Source organism: Apus apus, chromosome 2 (assembly GCF_020740795.1).
Source record: "Apus apus isolate bApuApu2 chromosome 2, bApuApu2.pri.cur, whole genome shotgun sequence".
NCBI classification, from domain to species: Eukaryota; Metazoa; Chordata; class Aves; order Apodiformes; family Apodidae; genus Apus; species Apus apus.
The window spans coordinates 130,140,632-130,162,365 of NC_067283.1; the positions used below are offsets into that span (position 1 = coordinate 130,140,632).

At 35.7% G+C, this 21,734-nt stretch overlaps 1 protein-coding gene across 1 annotated transcript in view; it reads right to left on the reverse strand.

Annotated features, from left to right (window-relative positions):
• MMP16 (matrix metallopeptidase 16) overlaps positions 1-21,734 on the reverse strand; it is a 182,367-nt gene that overhangs the window by 5,649 nt on the left and 154,984 nt on the right. Inside the window, exons 7-9 of the mRNA XM_051612188.1 lie at positions 16,549-16,687; positions 5,985-6,135; positions 2,955-3,070 (exon numbers count right to left, since the gene is read on the reverse strand). Coding sequence (XP_051468148.1) covers positions 2,955-3,070; positions 5,985-6,135; positions 16,549-16,687 — 406 coding nt within the window. The remainder of the gene's footprint in view (positions 1-2,954; positions 3,071-5,984; positions 6,136-16,548; positions 16,688-21,734) is intronic.

Sequence of the window (21,734 nt, forward strand, 5' to 3'; positions counted from 1 at the left end):
TAGATATATATATACATCAGGGTCACATGTAAGTCAGAATACTGACATTACTATTAATTGTTATTATACATTTTTTTATTATAAAATTTAAAACTGTTAAAATCAAAGCAGTAAAGGAATGATCAACCCCTATAGATCCAGTAGAAATTTTTCAATCAGAGCGTATTTTCCACTGGAAAACCTTTAAGCTATATTAAAGTTTTCTGTCATTTTGCTGAGGCAGGAACCAGGATAACATTACCAGCTGAAGGATGGAAGTTACCAGCAGAGAAGCATAGCTGTAAAAGACTAAGTAGTTTCATTGCTTCTCATGGCAGAACAAGTTGCTTCACACAACTGTTGAAAGTGATTTAGTCTAATCTACTTGACTTATTGAGCCTGCTTTGGGAGCTGCTCCTTGAAATTTTCCATGTGCTAGTTGCTGAGAGGAGTGAGCGCAATGCCTGACCCAAACAGCATGGAAGGGTTTAGCAGTCACTAATGTGTCAAATAGAAAGTCAGATTAGTAGTGCTAGTAAGCACAGGGCAAAATCAGCTCAATGGGCTAACAATGTACACTACCTTTTCTCTTTCTTCTCTCTGAAAATTGCCCCACCATTCACTTTAGCAGAATTTCGAGTTGGGAGGTGAGATTTTCTCTGTTGCTCTCAAGGCAGAAAGATTTCTTCAACCTGGACATCTTTGTGTGATCTCAGATTGCACGAAGCAATAGAAAGGAAATTTATTCATGTCCTCTTAAGAGTTTCTTCCACAGCATTAGGAATCAAGTCACATCATGGGCGGTAGCAGAGAGACTTTCAAAGGTGCTACCTGTACCTAACCAAGCTTCTAGGACACTAAGTCAGGATGTTGACTGGAGTAGGAAATTGTTCTATTCTCATCTTTCCCAAGCCTGTTACTGCAAGTTTATAAAAAATACTTGTGGACAGTGAAGGAAACCCCTTTATGATCAGATGTATTGCAGGTGTTAATTTTAATGGTTACAAAATAGAAAGACAAGGGAAAGAAAAAAGCATTCTTTAAAATGAAATTATTTAACTGGAAGAGATGCTTTAATATGTTCCCTTCCACAGCTATATAGTAAAACTCCCTTGTCAACTCTGCTTCTGTCCAGAGAAAGGAAAACAGTCACAGCCAAGATGAAATCAACTTCTTTCCAACCAAGCTGTGGTACTCCTTACTTGCACCTCCTTTTTTTTTTCATTCTGTGCTCATACAAACAACAGTGAAGATGTGAACTGTTTCTTAGGACGTCTGTCTTCTTGATTTCAGGGAAAATGTCTTAGTCATCTTCTTGGGAACTTTATGGTGCTATTTTCAGTCCCTCTTTCCGTCCTGGGACCTTTTTAGGCTTTCTGAGAAACAGAAAAATGCCTTCTTTCCCTTCCCCTCCTCCACAAGCTCATGTCATATTTTACCACTCTCCTCATTTAAAGTCAGAGAGACAAGCAAAGCCACTGTGGTAAAAAAGACAAGACCAAGAAAGAGTCTTTCCTGTCTTAGGAACGAGTGCTCCGCCTCTGCAGTACTTGCGAACTCACTGGTCTGAGTGTTACAGTTTTCATTTGGAATGAGAGACACGTGCGCCTGAGCTCAGTACATAAAACTTATGGAGAATGCAAACAAGGTAAGGCAAAAACCCATACACACATACATACATATATATGTTAATTTCCTTTTGGATGTAAATATTTTAAAATGTGCTGAAAAAGTAATGAAGAGAAAAAAATAGATACTATATCCATTATGTCTGTGCATACGTGATTGTGCCCATTTCCATATATATGTCTATTTGCAAACAGTTAGTTACTGAGTGTGATGGATGCAGAATATCATCTTGACTGACCTACATTCCAGTTAAAACCAAAATAAAACTAATAAAAACACCCCCAAAATATTTTTTAAAATTCCAGTCTAATCAAAAGGCCAGAATCCAGAGACGGTCTCTGCTTTTGGATAAAACAGAAACAAAGCAAGGAAGCAATTAAACAGATTTCTAAAAAAAACCAACAAAAAACAAACAGCAAACATCCAAGGTAAATTATTTCATTAAGTTAGAGTTTGAAATAGGAGAATAAAATGGTTTGTACAAAGAAAGAATGTAATCTTTTAATCTGCTTACTAAAAGGAAATTAAAACAATATGACAATACATACATGTGCTGTCTGTGAGGCAAACAGAATAAGCTCAGAATCTACTAATAAATAAATCATAAACGTCATACAACAATTCTCCAACAATGATAAGTGATGAAAAATGCATATTTTTATTACCATCAAAGGGTTCTAAATTCTGCACAACTGAGGGCTCTATCAGCAGCCTGTCAGCAGCCACTGGGTAGCATCAAATTCTCATAAGAGATTGTCTCTGCTCTCATCAATTTGTAGGTGTGGCCAGCTGAGATTCTAGGTTCCTGTATGTGATGATGCATCTTGATACAGGTAATAGGACTTCGTATTAAGATCCCTGTGATCAACATTTCTGCATCATGGGTTTGTGACATCTTTGATTTACATAACTTCCTGGGGATATTTCTGCTTAGGTAAAGATTTTGCCTCATATTTTCTAGTTCTTCAGAATAAAAGTAGTATCTTTTAATCTGTTTAAACAGCCAACACCTTGACAATTCAAATAGAGATACATGGTGGTTAGGAAGCTTTTTTTAAGAGGAAATATAGTTCAGCAGAGAACAAAATTAATTAAGTTAATTAAAACACAGGAAAAAAAAATACATTAAGTTTTAAGATACTAAATTTGAAAGAATTTTTTCCACTGTGTCAAATGGTATGTGCAAACAGTCATTTTCACAACAGTAAGAACTATAGCAGGAAATACTCTGCTCATAACACAAGAATTATTTTGCTATTTAACATGAATAGTCAATCATTCCTCTACTACTTTATCTTACATAAAGGGTGTTAGTAAATCATTAAAACAGGAATGTGTTTGCATACCATTTTCTTTGTGAACAAAGGCTCCCTGAGGAGATTCTGGGATACCTTTCCAAATTGTGATTGGTTTGGGATAACCAGGGTCCATGGATCTCATTTCTTCACTGTACCTCCAGTACCTGAATTTTTTTTTAAAGGAAAAAAAAAAAAATAAAAAAAAAATTAAAAAGGCTTTAAAAGAGAGCAGATGAGTAACTAGATATATTCTCCTTTCAACAGTTGCTACATTCATTAGTCACAAATGGAAATACCCAACTTATTTTCTTTGAAAATGCTACCACATTATAAAGAAACCTATTTGCTGACTGGACAACAGTTTCAGGTAAGCAGAAAGAAGATAAAAGGCTTTTGCACTTTCACAACTAGATCAGCATGTATCTCACTTCTAATTGCAGCAATTCTGATGCCTAGGACTTCTTCACAGTGTCACAGAGAGCAACATATGCAAAAAAATATACATCAATGTTTTAGATAATATTTTAATCACAAAAATGATGGCAAATTCAGATTAAAATACTCTTAATTCAGCTTCTTTTATGTATGCATTAGAGTAGCTTTTCATTTCACTATTACATAGATACAGTGTAATAAAAAATTCAACCTGCTTTTGTGCTTTTTTTGGAAGCCAACCCTACTCCAGTTTGAAAAGCTTCAGCATACAAATTCTAGGCAACCTGAACACGTACGAAGAATTTACATTTTTGCTTTAATTTATACTTACAGATAATGTTGATAATTTCTTTGTCATTATGGAGCTGGCTAAATTGCTATGCATGCGTTATTATAAGCCAGTTCTAAGAATTAATTTCCTGTATCTCTATATCTCTGATATAATATTTTGGTCAGTAATTATACATTTCGATTGGCTTCACTAATATAAAGTATACCAATTTAGAGCATAGTTTTTTTGGAGATTTTTTTTTTTTTCAAAATTAACATTATTCATGTGAAAAATTACATTACAATGCAGCCACTCACCATCTCAGGACATCAAGAACTTGAGAATATGTCACTTTCATTGATAATCTGGTCAGTGTTAAAAACATGACCCTTTTTCTCATTTTAATTAATTTGACTTCATCTTTTAGAAATCCTGGTTATGATCTTTCCTGATATATTTAAAGAGTTTTAAAGTGGATGATATTTTGTCTCTGCAAAGGTACTTAGACACTCAGATCCATTAAGGTCTTAATCTTTTTTAAAAACAAAATGGTCTAAACTCCTCAGAATTTCTCTCTGTGGGGCATTTGTCTGGCTTTAAACTTTCAATGAAATTAAAAGCCTGCAGATAAGTGGGTTAAGAGTTGGTGAGTTACATTAAAAATTGTGCATTTTTTTCTTTCATATGCATAAATTATTTTTATAGCTTGATTTCTTAATTTAATCACATATGTATCAGTAACCAGCCAACAAAGCAATGCTCTTTATCTTGAAATACAACATCTTTCAGCATTTACATGGTGAAAGAAGCAAATATGTATAAGTAGTAAAAAAGCTCTGATATCAATAATATTGCAACCAGTTCTTGCTCATCTTTTGGCTCTGTACTTCGTCTTTGGTTTGCATTTCTCTTTTCATTTTTGTCTGTTCTCTCTTTCTTTCAGTTTTTTGTTTGTTTGTTTTTGTTTTGTTGTTTTTTCTTATTCTCATTCTTCCCTAAGCCTAATATTCTGTTTGCTAATCTCCATTTTCATCTGCGTTTCTTCTATATCAACTATTTTACATTTTCTTCCATCCCTCTTTCCCAGAACACTATTTTTAATTTTTTTTTTTTTTAATCTGGTCAACCATGGGAATCAACTTATTAAGGTGGCTTTCTTCTTCACTGTGGAAATCGACTGCTTAAAATTATGTGTATTCACATATGTTCACATGTTTTCAAACACTATAAACAGTTTACTTAGCTATCTACTTTCTTAATGGTGAGTGCTGGAGAATATTTTATTTATTTTGCTGTTTGTCTGTTGTTGTTGTTTTTTTAAATAAAGATTTAACAATAAAATTGGTTGTGGCAATTTGTCATACAATATTACAGTACTGATAAAAATTATCAACAGTTGTGCATTATAAAAATTCTATTATGTGCATTGGATTAATTTCCTAAGTGATCCATAGGTACTACTAGTGTCTCATAATCCTAAGTATCACACAGTATCAAAAGCAGCTTTAATACTTTTAATAAAATTATTAAAAACATTGCAATTATTACTAGAGAATAATTGTCTCTGAGCACTCAGATTTTGCACATTGATACATCAATCAACAAACATAATGACATATTGAAAACATGTAAAATAAATCATTCAGATAACTTGCAAGGTTTCAAAACCTAATGAGTTCTTTTGACATCCCTATAAAGCAGACAAATATTCTTTCCCTTATTTTTACAGACAGGGAAATAAAGACACAGAGACACTGAGTGACTAGTGCAAGTCACTTTCAGGACTAGAAAATAACTCAGATTTTACAATTTTTTAATGTTCTTTATTAATCATTTTAAAAACTGTCCCTTCTGAAGGGAACTGTAAGATTTATTTAAAAATAATTAATAGGGAACTGCTCAAATTGTTCTCTAGCTTCCTGCTTTAGCTGTCATTTCCCCTTCTTACGTCATCTTTTAATAGTAGCAAAGAAGCCATTTCCAGTGACCTTAAGAAACTTTGGATCAGGCCTTGCCTGTTAATGTGTTAGAGGTTAGAAATGTAGACAAAAAGGAGTAAGTAAGAGTGTGTGTAACTACATTACTTTGAATATTTAAGTTTAAATTTGCCACAATTATGACTTGCTTGTTGACTTCTAAATAATAACTTTTCCACTGGATATACATGTACTCATTTCAGTATACTCATACAAATATAATTTAAGTTATAAGAAATGTGAAAACATTCTGGCCCTCTATGCAGAAGTTAAATTCATTCACAGAAAATGAACTGTTCCAGTGGCTTGACTTCTCCTTTTAAGAAACAGAGGAAAAAATTAACACACTTAGCTGACATCAACCAAATTGCTTCCTTGCAGAATTCCTATACCAACCTATCTCCTTTGAAGAAGTAGGTTTTCCCAACGTCTTCCCACCAAATTGCTGAATCAATACCATGGGAAGGAATTCCACTTCCAAGTGTTACCAAATCATGAGGATAACCTGGCTGGAGAGTAGTGTCCTTGAAAACCCAGAACTTGTTACCTGTACAAAAGCATATATATACATACATATATGTGTGTTAGTCTTCAGTACTCACAGTGTTATTATTCATACACTCCTAAGAAATAAGAAAGACTCCCAAAGGGCTATAGCGATTCTGCCAAACACAATGAAATGAAAAATCTTCTAACACTGAAGGTAATGCAAAATTAAATATGATTTACAGACACCTTGGATTTATAAAGCACCTCTCTTTCAATAAACCCACAGAATATTTTGAGAGCAACTCTATAGGGATCAAACCCAGAATGGAGTAATCTCAAGAGGCCCTGTGGTTGATAATGTAATACATTTACAGTAATACTACACAGCAGATTCACATTTCATGAGGAAAAAGAGTGAATTTAAAGACAAAATGATGTAAGAAAATATATGAAAAATAAAATGAATAAACTACTATCGTCATAGAGAACATATTATTTTACTACTCTGTACTCTCCTCCTCAAGGATGTACAGGCTATTTCTGAAGACTATAGAAATTAACTTTTTTAAAAAATTATATTTTCTTAGTGTGGCCTAAAGACCACGAATTGACATTACAAAATCCCACAGGTGAAAACATTGTGCTTCTGAATTAATGGTGTGTTGCCTTTAGTACCAGAGGCAGTAAGATTTCCTCTTTGGTTGTTGGTGATTAATCATTCAAAACCACCCAACTGACTTATTACATGCTGATACAAGGTAGTTGTATGACTCTAGCTGGTGTTAGCACAGTGTTTACACAAGCCTCAGGTTACCTAAACTGTCTTAAATACAAATAAGTACTTAGTTGCACCAGTGTTTTGCAGTACAGCCCCTTCCCCCGTGCCTGATCTTGGACACGATCCTTCCTGTGCTCTCACTTTTAACTAGATATCTTACCTCACCAGCACACAACTCCACTTTCTCACCTTCAGTTTGCTCTAGCTTTCTAGCCAAGCTCTTCTTCACTGAATACTTCCATGATTATCTCACCTTGTTCATTATCTCATACAAAGCCTTTAGTCTAACACTGTTCCCAATATTTGTGTTGTTCTCTAGACATGTTACTAGGGTCTTCTCCACATACTGTACCTCCTGTCTTATTCTTGCAACTATCTTCTACTTTTTACACTTTTGCTTTCTTCTAATTCTTCTTAAAAATACATATTTCACCTGTGTCTTTTCAGTAGAGACTTCTCTTTCTAACACAGACAACTTTGGCCAAAAAAAGGAAATTAGCATTCTCATATTCCCCCTAGAAATAGGGGAAAGGGAGCATAATTTGTATTTTAGTGCTTATCTAAAGAGTTTGCTTTAAGGCCTGTCTTCAGGATGCATATATGTCATCTAGGCCACAGGGACGCTCTTTCTAAGACAAACTATAGGCTCCATTGAGTAGGAACCATGTCCTTGTTTTCTCTTCAAAGTATCACCTTTGTGTTTCCAAAGAACATTGCTATTTTTAGTAATAATAATAACACTGAAGGAGAAGGTATTCTTTGATGTCATGTAGGCCATTCTGAGTTGCATCACAGGAAGGTCTAGAGAAGATCCATGAACATATATGCTGGAAAGAGTCCAACAAAGGGCTATGAGGATGATTAAAGAACTGGAACCTCTGTCATAAGAGGAAAGGCTAAGAGACCTGTGGCTTTTTAGTCTTGAGAAATGAAGACTGAGAGGGGAACTTAGTAATGTCTAGAAATATCTGAAAGGTGGATGTCAGGAATAGGCCAGTCTCTTTTCAGTGGTGCCCTGTGACAGGACAAGGGAAAATGGCACCAAGTTACAACACAGGAAGTTCCACCTCAACATGAGGAAAAACTTCTTTACTGTGAGGGTGACAGAGCACTGGAAGAAAATCATGGCTGATTAAGTCATTGTACCTACCTGTAAGGCTAGACAGGCTGTTACACAAGACTTAGGAGGTTAAGGCAGCATGCTGTATAAATATTTTATAAGGAAATGTAATATTACCGCAAAGATCTACTATCAGGTGTATGCCAGAGTCACCAAGATGGAAAACCTGGAGAGCTGGTTTGCAGTTGTTTTTGTATTTTAGCTGTCCCTCAGTGGGATTAAATGTTTGTTTAATGGGAGGGAGTTTTAATCTCTCTGTTTGTACTGTAGTGATTTAGAGCATGCTTTCATTTTATCAGAGTTCTAATTAGAACAGGGGATATAATTTCAGTCCCTCCCATACTGGGTTTCCAGAGTAAATTTTTTATCACCTTCTTTACAGCCACTTGTCACACACTTCCCAACACTACAGTTTGCTCAATAGATTCATCTTCTTCCCCCTGCCAGTTGAGGGAAGAAAGGGTTCAAAGAATGGATATGTACAGAGCCCTTTGAAGTTCTGAAAATAAAAAAGACATGGAGATCTATGAAGCGCAGTTATGGAAAGCCAAGGTCTGTGTTGACCTGGGACTAAGTTCTATGCTAAGCTGATGTCCTGGTTTGAGCCAGGATGAAGCAAATTTTCCTTTTTACTTTTTTTTTTTTTTTTTTTCCTTCAGTAAGCTTTCTTTTAACTAGCAAAATTCTGTTCTAGCTAGGGTGATAAGACATTGGAATGTTTTTCTAACTGCTGGGGCTTCAAGGTCGCACCTTTACTCTGCCAACTTAGACACTACGGGGAGATCTGTGACCCCCCCGTAGGAGGCTGATTTAGACAGACAGCAAAATTGGCCAGAGATATTCCATTCCATATATCTACGTAAGCTCAGAGGAAGGTCAGAGATCACAGAAGACAACTTCCTTCCTGCTTCTTCTTCCCTTCTCTTCCATCCACAGCCGGCGTCCGGGGAGGACTCCGTCCATCCATCACCTTCGACCCTTAGGCTCGAGCTCTCCTGACCCTCATCACTCTGTGCTTTCTCCAGCAGCAGCTCCGGGATTTCTTGGAACTGTTCCAGCTCAGGGGAGTGTGGTGGGAGTTGCTGGGGGTGGGGGGAGGCGAGAGGCTCTTGCACATACCTGAACAAATCTGTATATAATTGTATATATTTTCTTATATCATTAGTGTTTAATTAAAGCTGTGTAGTTTAGTTTTCAGTCCAGCCAAGTCTCTCTCTTTTTCTCTCTCTCCTTCCCTACCTGGGTGGGAGGGGGAGGGGATCGAGAGCATTGTTGTCAGACCTGAGTCAAACAGTGACAGCTGACTTTTATAAACTCCCTACAAAATTCACTTACAGGATTTGATCATGACAGGGGGGAGCATCTTCAGTCATTCACTGTTCCTCTCCCATGTGGTTTAACCCTTTTGCCAATTCCTTGACAGGACACAGAAGGCTTCAGATGGTATTGGAAGTTTCAAAAGTAGCCATGTGTTTGGGACCTGACTAGTTGGTACTTATGGTGTGTACAGCAGATGGCATCCAGTGAATGATACTGAGCCAGATAATTCATCTTTCAGAAGATCATTCAAAATGACAGCTGTTGCACAGCATTGAGAGGCATATGCTGTGATGTATGCAATGCCATTACCTTTCTCTGTGCCTCACAGGGAATATGAGTAAGAGCAGTTATTAGGAATAGATCGTTATCAGCCATATGCAACAAGGCAAATTTGGCTATTAACAAGATCAGGTCATATCAAAATAAAGATGGGTTGAGCACATGCCTTGTAAGTGACAGCACCACTGAATCAGGTATTTATGCATGCTCAGATATACTGAAGTAGAAGGAAAGCACATATGTGGGAACACGATACAAGAAATTGAATACTTCTTCACTTAATTCCTTAATAAGGAGCAAATTCTTTCAGGGTAAACAGAGAAAAGGTAAACTTAACTGTATTTTCTAGAGACAGCAGGGCATTGAGAGGTCTAGCATATGTGGGCAAGACTTCCATTGATTCTAACAAGAAGGAATTGCATTTAACATGTGCTTTGGAAGACATGTTTAGTCTGCTACAACTCTGCTGATTGCTAATGGGAAGGACTGTATATAAGAAATCCAAATGCTCCATATGGCTGCCAGTTTCCACTTTGGTTGTTTTTTTTTGTTAATTTGTTTGTTTCAGGGAGTTTTAGCTGGTTTTGTTGGTTTTTCTGTTCAGCTTCTGTGCCTCGGCTGGAGGGAATTGGATAGCTGTTGATCAGAGGATTTCCAAAAAACACAGAAAAAATCAGAAGCTTTCAAAATCAGAACCAAATACTACTAGGAGTTAAAGCTGAAAATTAGCACAAAGATGTCTGGCTGTGATAAGCATTAGGTCATTTTATTTCTAAATTATATTTATGTATCTTAAATAATATTAAAAATGAAAGCTTAAGACAGTGTGCTTTCATTTATCTCATATTCCACTTACTCTAATAAAAAGTCAATACACTTCATTAATTGTGATTAGAAGGAAAATAAGGAATATGTGACAAAACTATAATAGTTACAGTTTGATCCTTCTTACAGATAACTAATGCTCTTCCAGAGTCCTAACCTATGCCCTTGGCAGAAATCACCTCTGTATTTATTTTATAAAGTTGTTTTTTATGGTCTGGTTGGTGGGTTTGTTATTCTCACAGAGAATAAAGCACCACGTGTTTCACAAAGTCTGACCAGCCTTCACAACATTTCATCTCTCTGCTTTTATTCCCTAATGTAAAATCTAATATAATAACAAAGAAAATGGTAAGGTAACAAGCTGAAAATGAAGCGATTAAAAAAAGTCAAACTGTCTTTGCAATTATGCTTTGTTAAATATCATCACTGTAAGGAAACAATTGAGAAGGATGAACTGTGACTGCAGTTATATGAAGTCTCTCAACATCTTTGATATTCTAAACAAATTGCTGGAAATAAAGGATATCTATCATTATGCTTCACTTTAAATATTAAACATTTAACTCCAAATAGTCTTCAGACTGTTCAACTACCTACTCACTACTGCAAACAATTATGCAGTTTTTAGCAACTGCAGTTCTTCCAGTCTCAGAATGCTGAATAGCTGTCAGCAGCCAAGTTTTTGATTCATGGTATATACAATTATAATATTTGTGTACTACAAGATCTCTGTGGCATATAGCATATAATCACTGTAAGTGTTACACCGATGAAACAAATTCTCAAAACTTTTAAGAACTATATTTGATTGAAACCAGTTAAAATTTTAATATCTAATTCTGAAAGCTTTTTTCCTCCAGTAACCCTTGCTCTCAATTTTGATCTTTCATCCTGGATCCACTGTCTTTGTACTAGTGCCCCATATTACTATTCATGCTTCCTTTTTTTTCATTCTCTGTTTCCCACATTAAATTTCTGTTATTTCTCTGCTCCATGATCTGACACTACAGTAAATCTATTCATAAAAATAAAACTGTCAAGCAGTAGGATAAATGCAATTGAAAGTTATGATGGTGCCACTGGTAGTCTGAGTTTTACAGCAGCCTTCTACTGCTACATTAGGTTTACCATAACTTTCAAAAGCACAGATGGTTTGACAATTTCATTTTTAGCACCATATAAATCCCCACAGGTACAAAGAATACAGTTTACTATTCACATTTCCTCATTAAAAAAAAAAAAAAAAAAAAAAAAAAAAAAAAAAAAAAGGAAAAAGAAAAGTATCATTCTGGTGCCACCTTCTCGTTATCATTCAGCATGAACACCAGCAGCGAATAATAATAATAACGCAAACATCTGCTCTTTATAAGCAGCCATTCACCAACTTGCTATGTACTTTATAAGGATTAAGAGTCACAGGGATGCAGGCCAAGTATCTTAAGCCACCCAAAATGAGCAAGTATCACTTTGCGCTACAGGCTCAGCACTGAATTTTTACAATTGCTTTTCTTTGAGTAACTAAATACTGATTACACAAAGGAAATAAAAATCTAAACAGTGAAAATAATAATAAAAAAAAATATTAAATTTTAAAACTGAAGAAGACACTTGATCCAATAGTCTTAAACTTAATTCACCTTGATTTTCTAAAGACACTTAACACATGCAAGTTCTCTCAGGCTGCTCAAGTATTATAATGAGAGTAATGACAAACCAGTGTAAATATACTGATGGATTTTATTAGCACAATTAAGAGTAACTACATTTCTCATAGCAAAGTAATAAGGTATAAAGATGTTTTAAAGTTTCATTAAAAAATGTTCCATCCCGAGCTGCCATCTTATATAATTTACTCATGGCTCATATTTTACAACATAGGTACGACTTAAAAAAATGTTAGTTTTAAAATATTTTTATGCTTTTACTAATCTGTATTTCTACTACTGTAAAGATGTAGTCTACTATTATCATTAATCCAACTGCATACACAAAGGAAGGAAAAATCTAATGCTAATTAAAAAAAAAGTAATAACTATCTAAACTTGATTTATAATTTAAGTCAAGTGTTTAAAAATTTATGTTTACTGTTGTGAAAGACAAGAATTGAAACAAATCAAACAAAGCATAGATTTGTGGATTTCTAAAGAGATAAACACACTGTTTCAATTCAGGATGGTTCACAAGGTCTATCTTGAGTGCATCTTAAAAATGTCACTGGCCTAACAGGATATTGTTTATCCTGCAGTTATGACAGTGTAGACAGATAAGGAGAAGCAGGCTAGCAATTCCTCACTAGCAATTGCAGATGAGTAAATTTGTTCGTGCCTTTCTTCATCTTCCTCAGAGTGTAGACATGCCATTTCACAAGTATAAAAGCAGGACTGAAAAACTGGTCAGTCACAGGAGGCCATGTTCAACATAAGTAAAAAAGACTCCTAAGTGAGTGAACGAGGACAATGGAGATGGAGGGTGTGCCTGGAACCTTCCTTTGTGCATCTGCAGAAGAAACAGTGGCTGTTTTGAAGGAGGGTATTTACACACTGACTTGATTCTCCAGCACACACCAGAGATTCAGAACACTGAATTCAAAACACTTACAGCACATTGGATGTTACTGATACCTTGAGAAGAATTTTTGGAGATGTTATTTTAAAATCTGCAAGTAAATGCTGTCTTCACACAAACATCACACTTTTCTGCTGTGAAGAATTGATCAGCCTTAAAACAAAGGGATCTGGAAAATGTTTTCTGAGGGGTGCGAATACAGATATTTTTCCAGTCCAAGCTCTGTGAAGGCATTCCCTTCATCTGTTCTATTTTTTTTTTCTCTGAACAATGGACATAAATATTGCCTTAGATATGTGCTTTTTGTACACATCTCTAAGTCAGACTTGAGATTTAAATTGGTAAAGCACACTACTTACGTAACGTGTTCTACTTGCTCAACATCTTAGCAACAATCAGTTTGGCTATTTCTAGCACCTTTGGGAGAAATGTGCCCTTTTCATATACTCTTTTCCCAGGAAGAAATTTTGTGAGGGAATGGAAGAAATGAGACAATGATTGTTACCTACAGTCCGTTTATAATTGTGTTTCACAAGTCAGCTGAGATCCTTGGATAACAGGAAATTTCGAAGGACACACATAAAAAAGTCTCCTTTCAACTTATTGACTTTGTGACAGTAGAAAAATGTGAATTACACTGATAAAAAACCCTACCATCAAGTAAATATTGGAAATCATGAAGAGGAAGGGGTAGAGAAGAAAAACAAACAAACAAACAAAAACCAACAAACAAAAAACCCCAGAAAAATGGTACAAGAAACTACAAGGACTTTGCAAACAAAGGCAAAAAAACCAACCCAAAACCAAAAGGATGCAAATGTCACCAAAAAAGCAATTGAAGAAACTTTATAAAAAAAACAGTTGGAAAAGTACCTGCAACAGAAAATCCAAGTATCATATGAAATCAGTGTGAAGCACAAACCTAGCCAATCTGAAATCAGAGAGCATAAACTGGCAATGATGACAAAAGAAAAGAACGCAATATTATGACTTCCAAGACCACAATCCTGTTGCTTATTCTTGCTTAAATAAAACCTGTTTATTTATTTTCCCCACTATTAAATAGTGGGGTTCCTCTCCTCCCTGTGTTTCTTGTTATATGTAACCTATGGAACTAATGAATCAACCCATTCCTCTAAGACCAACCAGGAGTCAGTCAGCACTGTGAGAAGAGTTAAAAAATTATGAAACATGTTCTGAGGTAATTGGGAATGAAAAGAAAGCACATATAAGACTATGCTTGATCATTTTTGACTGAAGCTCTGGCAATGGACCCCAGCATAATCAAGATAAAGGTCTGGTATGCACAGGGTGGTTTCTTTGCTCTATGTAGCAATGATCATAGGATCATAGAATCATAGAATGTCAGGTTGGAAGGGACCTATAAAGGTCACTTAGTCCAACCCCGCTACGATAAGCAGAGACATCTCACACCAGACCAGATTTCCCAGTACCCCATCAAGCCTGAACTTGAATGTCTCCAGGGATGGGGCCTCCACCACCCCTCTAGGCAACATGTTCCAGTGATCCACATTCTCATATTGAAGAATGTTTTCTTAATCTCCAACCTAAATCTACCCTTCTCTAGCTTGAAACCATTACCCCTTGTCCTATTGTTACACATTCCTCTGAACAGGTCTTCCCCAGCTTTCTCACAGGCTCCTTTCAAGTTCTGGAAGGTCTCTATAAGGTCCCTCTAGAGTCTTTGCTTCTTTAGGCTGAACAACTTCAACTGCCTCCAGCCCTTGGATCATTTTCATGGCCCTCCTCTGGACATGCTCCAACAGCTCCACATCCTTCCTGTGTTGAAGGCTCCAGAGCTGGATGCAGTACTCCAGGTGAGGTTTCACCACGGCAGAGAAGAGGGGCAGAATCACCTCTCTGAATCTGCTGGCCACACTTCTCTTGATGCAGCCCAGGATGCAATTGGCCTTCTGTGCTGCAATTGCACATTGGTGGCTCAAGTCCAGCTTTTGATCCAATAGTACCCCTGGGTCTTTTTCCACAGGGCTGCTCTCTAGCATGTCTTTCCCCAGCCTGTATTGATATCTCTGATTGCCCTGACCCATGTTCAAGACCCTGCCCTTGGCCTTGTTGAACCTCATGAGTTTCCCATGGGCCCACTTCTCCAGCGTGTCCAGGTCCCTCTGGATGGCATCCTGTGCCTCTGGAATATCGACCACACCACCCAGCTTGGTGTAATCAGCAAACTTGCTGAGGCTGTTGTCATTGCTACTGTCAATATCATTAATGAAGATACTAAGCAATACTGGTCCCAGTATGGACCCTTGAGGAACATGAACAAAAAGAGTATTAACAGAATAATCTTTGTATCCTTCCATGTCCCCAAAAATTAAGCAGAGGGATAGATATTTGGAGGTACATTGATAATGATTCTTGATCTTACCAACTTCCCAGAGTTTATGACATGAAGTTTATATTATGGCACGAGATATGCTGTATTCAGTCATGTAACTAGAAAATATGATATACTATATGGAATGTAATTTTCTTTATGATTCACAAAAAATACAATTTCCATATTAGTAAATGTAAATTTCATCTTGTTTGGTTTTAAATGTTATTAAACATTTTCCATTTAGCTTTCCCAATATGATAATGTTTCCAAGGTGAAGAAATTATTGTTTCTATCTCCCTGTTAATGATTTCACTGGTAAAAATGAATTCACTTTTGGTATAACAACTTAATTTTTTTCCTGCCTTTTTGAAATGAGCTAACTCTCTTGACATTAAATAGCTGAATAATTTTTCAAACATCTATTCAGTTTCTTTTGTCTTCTCAGAAATAATCTTATAAAACATAATTTATATTATTTTCATTCTTTTTGTTGCTAAATGGGTATTTATTTAACATATAGGATAATTTTCTCATTAAATATAAATTAGGTGTGCGTTCAAGAACTTTAATTTTGAATAACTGCTGATGCCTCAAGTAAAATATTGAAAAGAACTATTAGCAACAATTCAATCCATACAACATTTTTTCTGGAGTTTATGTGCCTTTTAAAATGCTAAATACACATCAATGAAAAAGTATTTATTTTTTCACACTGGAAACTTCTCGTTCTCATGTAAAATAAGTACAGTGCAGTACAGAGAGAGATATGCAGCATAGATGCCAAATAAACACATACAACATGTTTTCTGGAGTTTATGTGCCTTTTAAAATGCTAAATACACATCAATGAAAAAGTATTTATTTTTTCACACTGAAGAGCAAAGAGAACCACAAAAAAAATGGAATGAAAAAAATGGGCTGTCTGAATTCTCCCTTCCTAATCTACTTTTTTCAAAAAAGATTTCATAAAGGATCACTGCATTGCTATGTCTCTTATTTATACTTCCAAATTTTTACTTAATATGTAAGAGTAAATGTTCTGATACTCTGAAGGGTAATCATAAATCAAAGTTGTAGTTGCCAAAATGAGAAAATATGACTCATATTCTCTTCATTTAACTACCGATCTGCAACATGATTTACAAATCATTAGTAAAAATAAGCAAGATATGTTCCAAGAAATCATCACAGACAAAAGTATTACACAAAATCTCACTTCTCTTACCTTTAAAGAAGACAAAGTTCCCCTCACTGTTTTCATAAACAGCATCAATGCTGGGAGGCAGCCCCCTCCAGAAGTAGGTAATCTGCATGGGATATCCATCCATCACCCTGTTGTTTCTGACTCGCCAAAACCACTGATCCTGGAAATCAAATATACGTCTCTTACTTTGCTTTGAGGCATTTTTATATGTTCAGTTGCTGTGTTGAAAACCACTGAACAGCCTATAATAGCATTCTTAGAGCACGACCCTTCGCTGTTTGCATAACCATATTTGTTTTTGCATTCATGTCATGTCCACACATTACAAATGTGTCAGAACTAGTTGTTCCATGAGGTGGGAATTAACAACCCATGTGAACTGTGAGGTTGCTGTAGCCTTCTGCAGAACATACAATAGGCTGTATGAGATGATGTAACTTTCTCAATAACAAGATATATTCCTATAAGGGGCCCAACCTAAAACTTGTGGACTGACTACAAATGCTTTTAGATGGTGCAAGGCTAAAATAAGGAGACTACATGAAGATCAACTAATTCTGCAAGCAACTTTTTTGCAATGGCTGCTAACAGTGAAATACTGCTAGATACAGCTGTAATACTACTGCACCAGTCTGATAAGAAATACACTTTCATGACAACTTCACTGCATTGAAGATTTGCAGCATAATAGTAAATAGAATGGTTAATATTCCAACCAGTTAGAAGTGCTGAAGAGTCCTGGTAAATCTCTCTTAGCTTGCTGCCATTTAAAATGGCTCATCCCTGTGGTATATTCTTTTGCTATAAGTGACAGTCATACGGGAGTTGCATTTTTGAGGAATGAGAAACGTTCATATTGAGAAATGAGTATGTTTACACATTAGGTGGGTGTTGATAAAGGTGTTATCATACCTCTTCAGCTCTTAGAAGAACACCAGTTTTTAGATATGAAGGATGAGCTAAGCAAAAACTTAACATTTTGCATACATCGGCACATTTTTTCAGCATTATTACATAAAACAAAACAAATCCCCTTAAATGATAAAGAAAGTGCTGTTCTGTCTGATAACTGTCACAGTTTTACACGGCAGTTCAGCAGTTTTTCTCTAAGTGTCAATTTGCTAAGCAAAAGAGATCTGTGCTCTTACGGGAACTGGCACAGCTTAGAGAGATTAACACCTTGCAGGGGCAGGCTTACGATGAACTGTATTCATCAGCTTTCCAAACCTGAGATCACAGCTCTTTTCAATTGTTTATCTTTCTAATGACTCAACAATTTATATAAATGTCCACAAAAAGTATTAGCCACATAAATATAAAGCAGCTCAATCTATATCTTCATAATATGCATAAATGAGCCTAAAATTGAAAGACTTGAGTCCCAGATTTCTGAGAACCTTAGGACTACGAAAAGTTCAAACAGTTTAAACAACCTGAAAAAAATACTGAAAAGTTGAAATTGTCAGGAAATATTACTACTAAAATTTCTTGTGTTTTTTACATCTAGTTATTTCACTGCTAGAGTAACAGCTTCACCATTCTCATCTAATTAGATTCCCATTTTCAGCTTTCATTGATTTTTTATTGTAAGACACATTACAACATTTAAGGAAGGTCAGTACAGCAGTTCTTTAGGATTAATTGACTAAATTCCAGTAAGAGAACTGGCAAAACTAGGGGAATACAACTCAGAGATACAAGTATTTAGGAAGGCCTAACTGAAGTATGTGTTCTGGATACTGAAACAGATACTATCAACCACTGTAACTTCTATGATAGAATGGAGAAAAGACATGAAGGCTTTGGAAAATTAAAATTAGGAACAATATCCTCAAAGCAGACAGTTAGAAGCATTTTTTCATCAAAAAAAGTAATAAATGCTTGAAATGGATTTTGAGGTCAGATTTTTTAGACATGACCAATCTAGGAATGACAGGGAGGAATGATGTAATGATAGGTCTTAATAGGGTAAACAGTTCTTTGTCTTCCACAAATTTTGATAAAACCTTCAAAAACAGGCAGTATCTCAGAGATCAGCTATTGAAGTCTGCAAAAAGGACAAACAAGTAGCCAGATGCAGTGATTTAAAACTGCAGTCTTTGTGACATCTGTTATTATCTTCAGTACAATTTTAATATTTTAATATTGTCTTTCTTCACTCCAAGATAGAGATCACCCTTGGTTCTTTGTCTGAATTTAATTGTACCAGCACATCTCAAAAAACAATGTTCAGTTGAAGGAAGGATCATATCCAGCTCTCATAAAATGTCCACCAATCCAGAAGGACAGTGATCAAGTTATGGGTAAAAAATAAACAAGATATTTAAAGCTAAACAAAGACTGAGTACTTAACTGAATTAAAAAGGATATGAGTACACAAATAATCTGTTCACTGAACAAAGGTTCTAAATGAAATGTCTAAAATTTCAAGAGCTACCCAATAGCACATCTGTACCCAGTAAATTCTGGACATCAGTGTTATAGACAAAGCTTAAAACATTTTAGGTTGGCTAAGGAATCTCAGCTTTCAGTTGGTACAGCAAAGCAGGTCTTTCAAATCATATTAAGCTGTTACAAGAGAAGGATTTCTGTAGTTCTAATGACAGGAATAATCTTATTTCAATCAGACTCAAACTACATTGTTAAATACTCAGTCAATTTCACTGATTATTTAAAAACAGAAGCAAAACAAAAAAAACCCCAAACTTTAAATAGTCATGGCTATAATCAATAGTTCACAAACTTCCAAATGTTAAGCTAGATATGGTCAGAGTAGCAAGTAGTCATTAGTCGTTACAAAGGAAATCTAGAAACCAGGCTCTTGTTTAGGTGTCTGCAATGTACAAAGTGGGCTTCTAAACCTAAGTGAGAGAGATCCTGTCCATTCTCTACTTTTTGTCTGCTGGTTTAAACCTGTCATAATGTAAAGCACATAAAATCCTAAGGATGACCACATAGGGCCAGATCAGGCTTCTCCTAGGCTTGTATCCTATTTCTAGGGGAGACACTAGAAAATTAACCAGAAAGATTTCAGCGCTGAAGTGGTCAGGCAGTCAGACTAGATGATTCTTGTACGTCTCTTTCAACTGCACGGCTTCTATTCTATGACAATAAAAATCAAGGGATTATGAAATGACACCTCTGATACACTCTCCCAGTCAGCCACCTCTGGTGGTTCAGGGGCATTTTGAACCAAATGTGATAGTTTTGTGATTAATAGCACTTGACAGACTTTTACTTCTTTGGACTCCTTCCTAAACACATACAAACTTAGAGCATCCACAGCTATCTGCAGACAAGTGTGTGACAATTTAACAGCTTAAACCAATAAGCAATCAGCAACAGTCACAGCTGCTCACTGGTGTTCAGCCTTTGTTCACCTTATTTTGCTTTCTTTATCACCAAGCACAGTACCACTTTGACTGCAAAATCTCTAACACAAGATCTTTGTCGCTTTATGTTAAAACCACCTTGTAGACTAAATCCTTCTGTCTGTTTTCAGGAAACTTTTCTATACTGTAACACATCTGGTCAATATTAAGGATAAAGGGTCTGTAATTTGAAATAAGATCTTCCTGGGTCATTGCCTTTCATGTCTAAAAATTGAATTCTGAAGCACAATTGTGAACATTATATAACATGCACTCTCTTTTGTTGATGGAGTCCAGCAGACTCCTTGTTTTCCTGGTCTATTTTCAGTAGATGTACATGCCACTGCAATAATCATGAACAATGGAGAAATTCTCATTAGTAATGACCCTACAGGTTTCCGCAGAACTAAAATTTTCAAAATGTATAATTTTAGCATATTTACTGTCTTATTTAAACAGACAGAAGGAGGCATATGATTTGCCAATTGATGCATTTTTTAGAGATATCCAGACTGACAAGAATCAGCAAATATCTAGAAATGTCTGACAGAAGAACTGGAAGTTTGGATCTTTTAAAAGATTGGGCAAGGTATGTGTTGGCAGAGGCTGATAGAATAATTTATGTAAATTAATTTTCCTAGCTGACTTCCCTATGAATATACTGGACTCAATGGTTTTAGACTGCCAGAGCTCAATCTCTGGAAGTCAGGAAACTCTAGCATGTGGCTGCAAAGTACATCCAGGATCTTTCTAAGTATCAGATGGGATAGGCTCTGCTTATAGAAATAATGAATTGTTTCCGCAACTGTAGCTAAATGTAACTAACTTATCTTAAACAATGTTATATTTACCAACAATTACTGAAACACGTTTTCAACACAGCTCAGCTGTTATTGAAACTGGAAAGAGGCACAGCCCAACAGAATGTGTATTCACACTAAGAAAGCTCTTTCACACTTGAAGTAAATAGCTTGAAGCAGTTTCTCTGACAAAACACATCTCAGTGTATTTGGTTATACTGAATAAACACAATTTTGTCTCTTTTGAGAAATACTATGTATTGAAAAAATGTCTTTCCCACTATACTGGTTAAATATACTCGTAGTTATTTTATTTTCCCCAAACACATTAACTCCTTCAGACAGCTTGAACACATGACTTGTCACATGTACTCCAATTCCAAGCCAGCAAACACATACATCCAATGCATTGCTTTTAGTGCCTTTCCTTACTGGCTAGCAAATATCTTTTCCTAAACATCTGTAGCTACCCAATATATATACTCCAAATATATGGATCACTCCTGTACAGCTGGGATCTTGCATAATCATGGTTCATGAAGTATTATGACTATAGTAAAACTATAATTTAATGTACTAAGTAAATTAAACTCTGACAATTATTCCCAGTTCAAAAAGCAGAACTGAAACAAACAAACAAAAAATCAAACTTGAAAAGTGAGAAAAGTTAGGCATTGACTAAGGGAAGACTGTAAGCTGTTTCAGAAACACTATTGTGGATAAAGAGTATTAGAAGGATGAAAAAGCAGGAGAAGTCACTCAAACTGAGTGTTATGAAGTTTGTTTTATTTAGAAGAAAAGCCTTTTAGACAAAACAAACTGAACAGAGGTTATACATAAATCATTCTGCACTGTCAGTCAATGCTCTAGGAATTTTTCCTGTGCATATGTAACTCAGAGATCAGAAGATGACGGGGCTAAAATTAAGAACATTGTGTATGTTAATAGCAAATACCTTCCTAATAAATGCACTGCTTTATTAACAACTTGGAAAATCTTGAATGGGAGACTGTATTTCTGTAAAAAGAAAAATAAT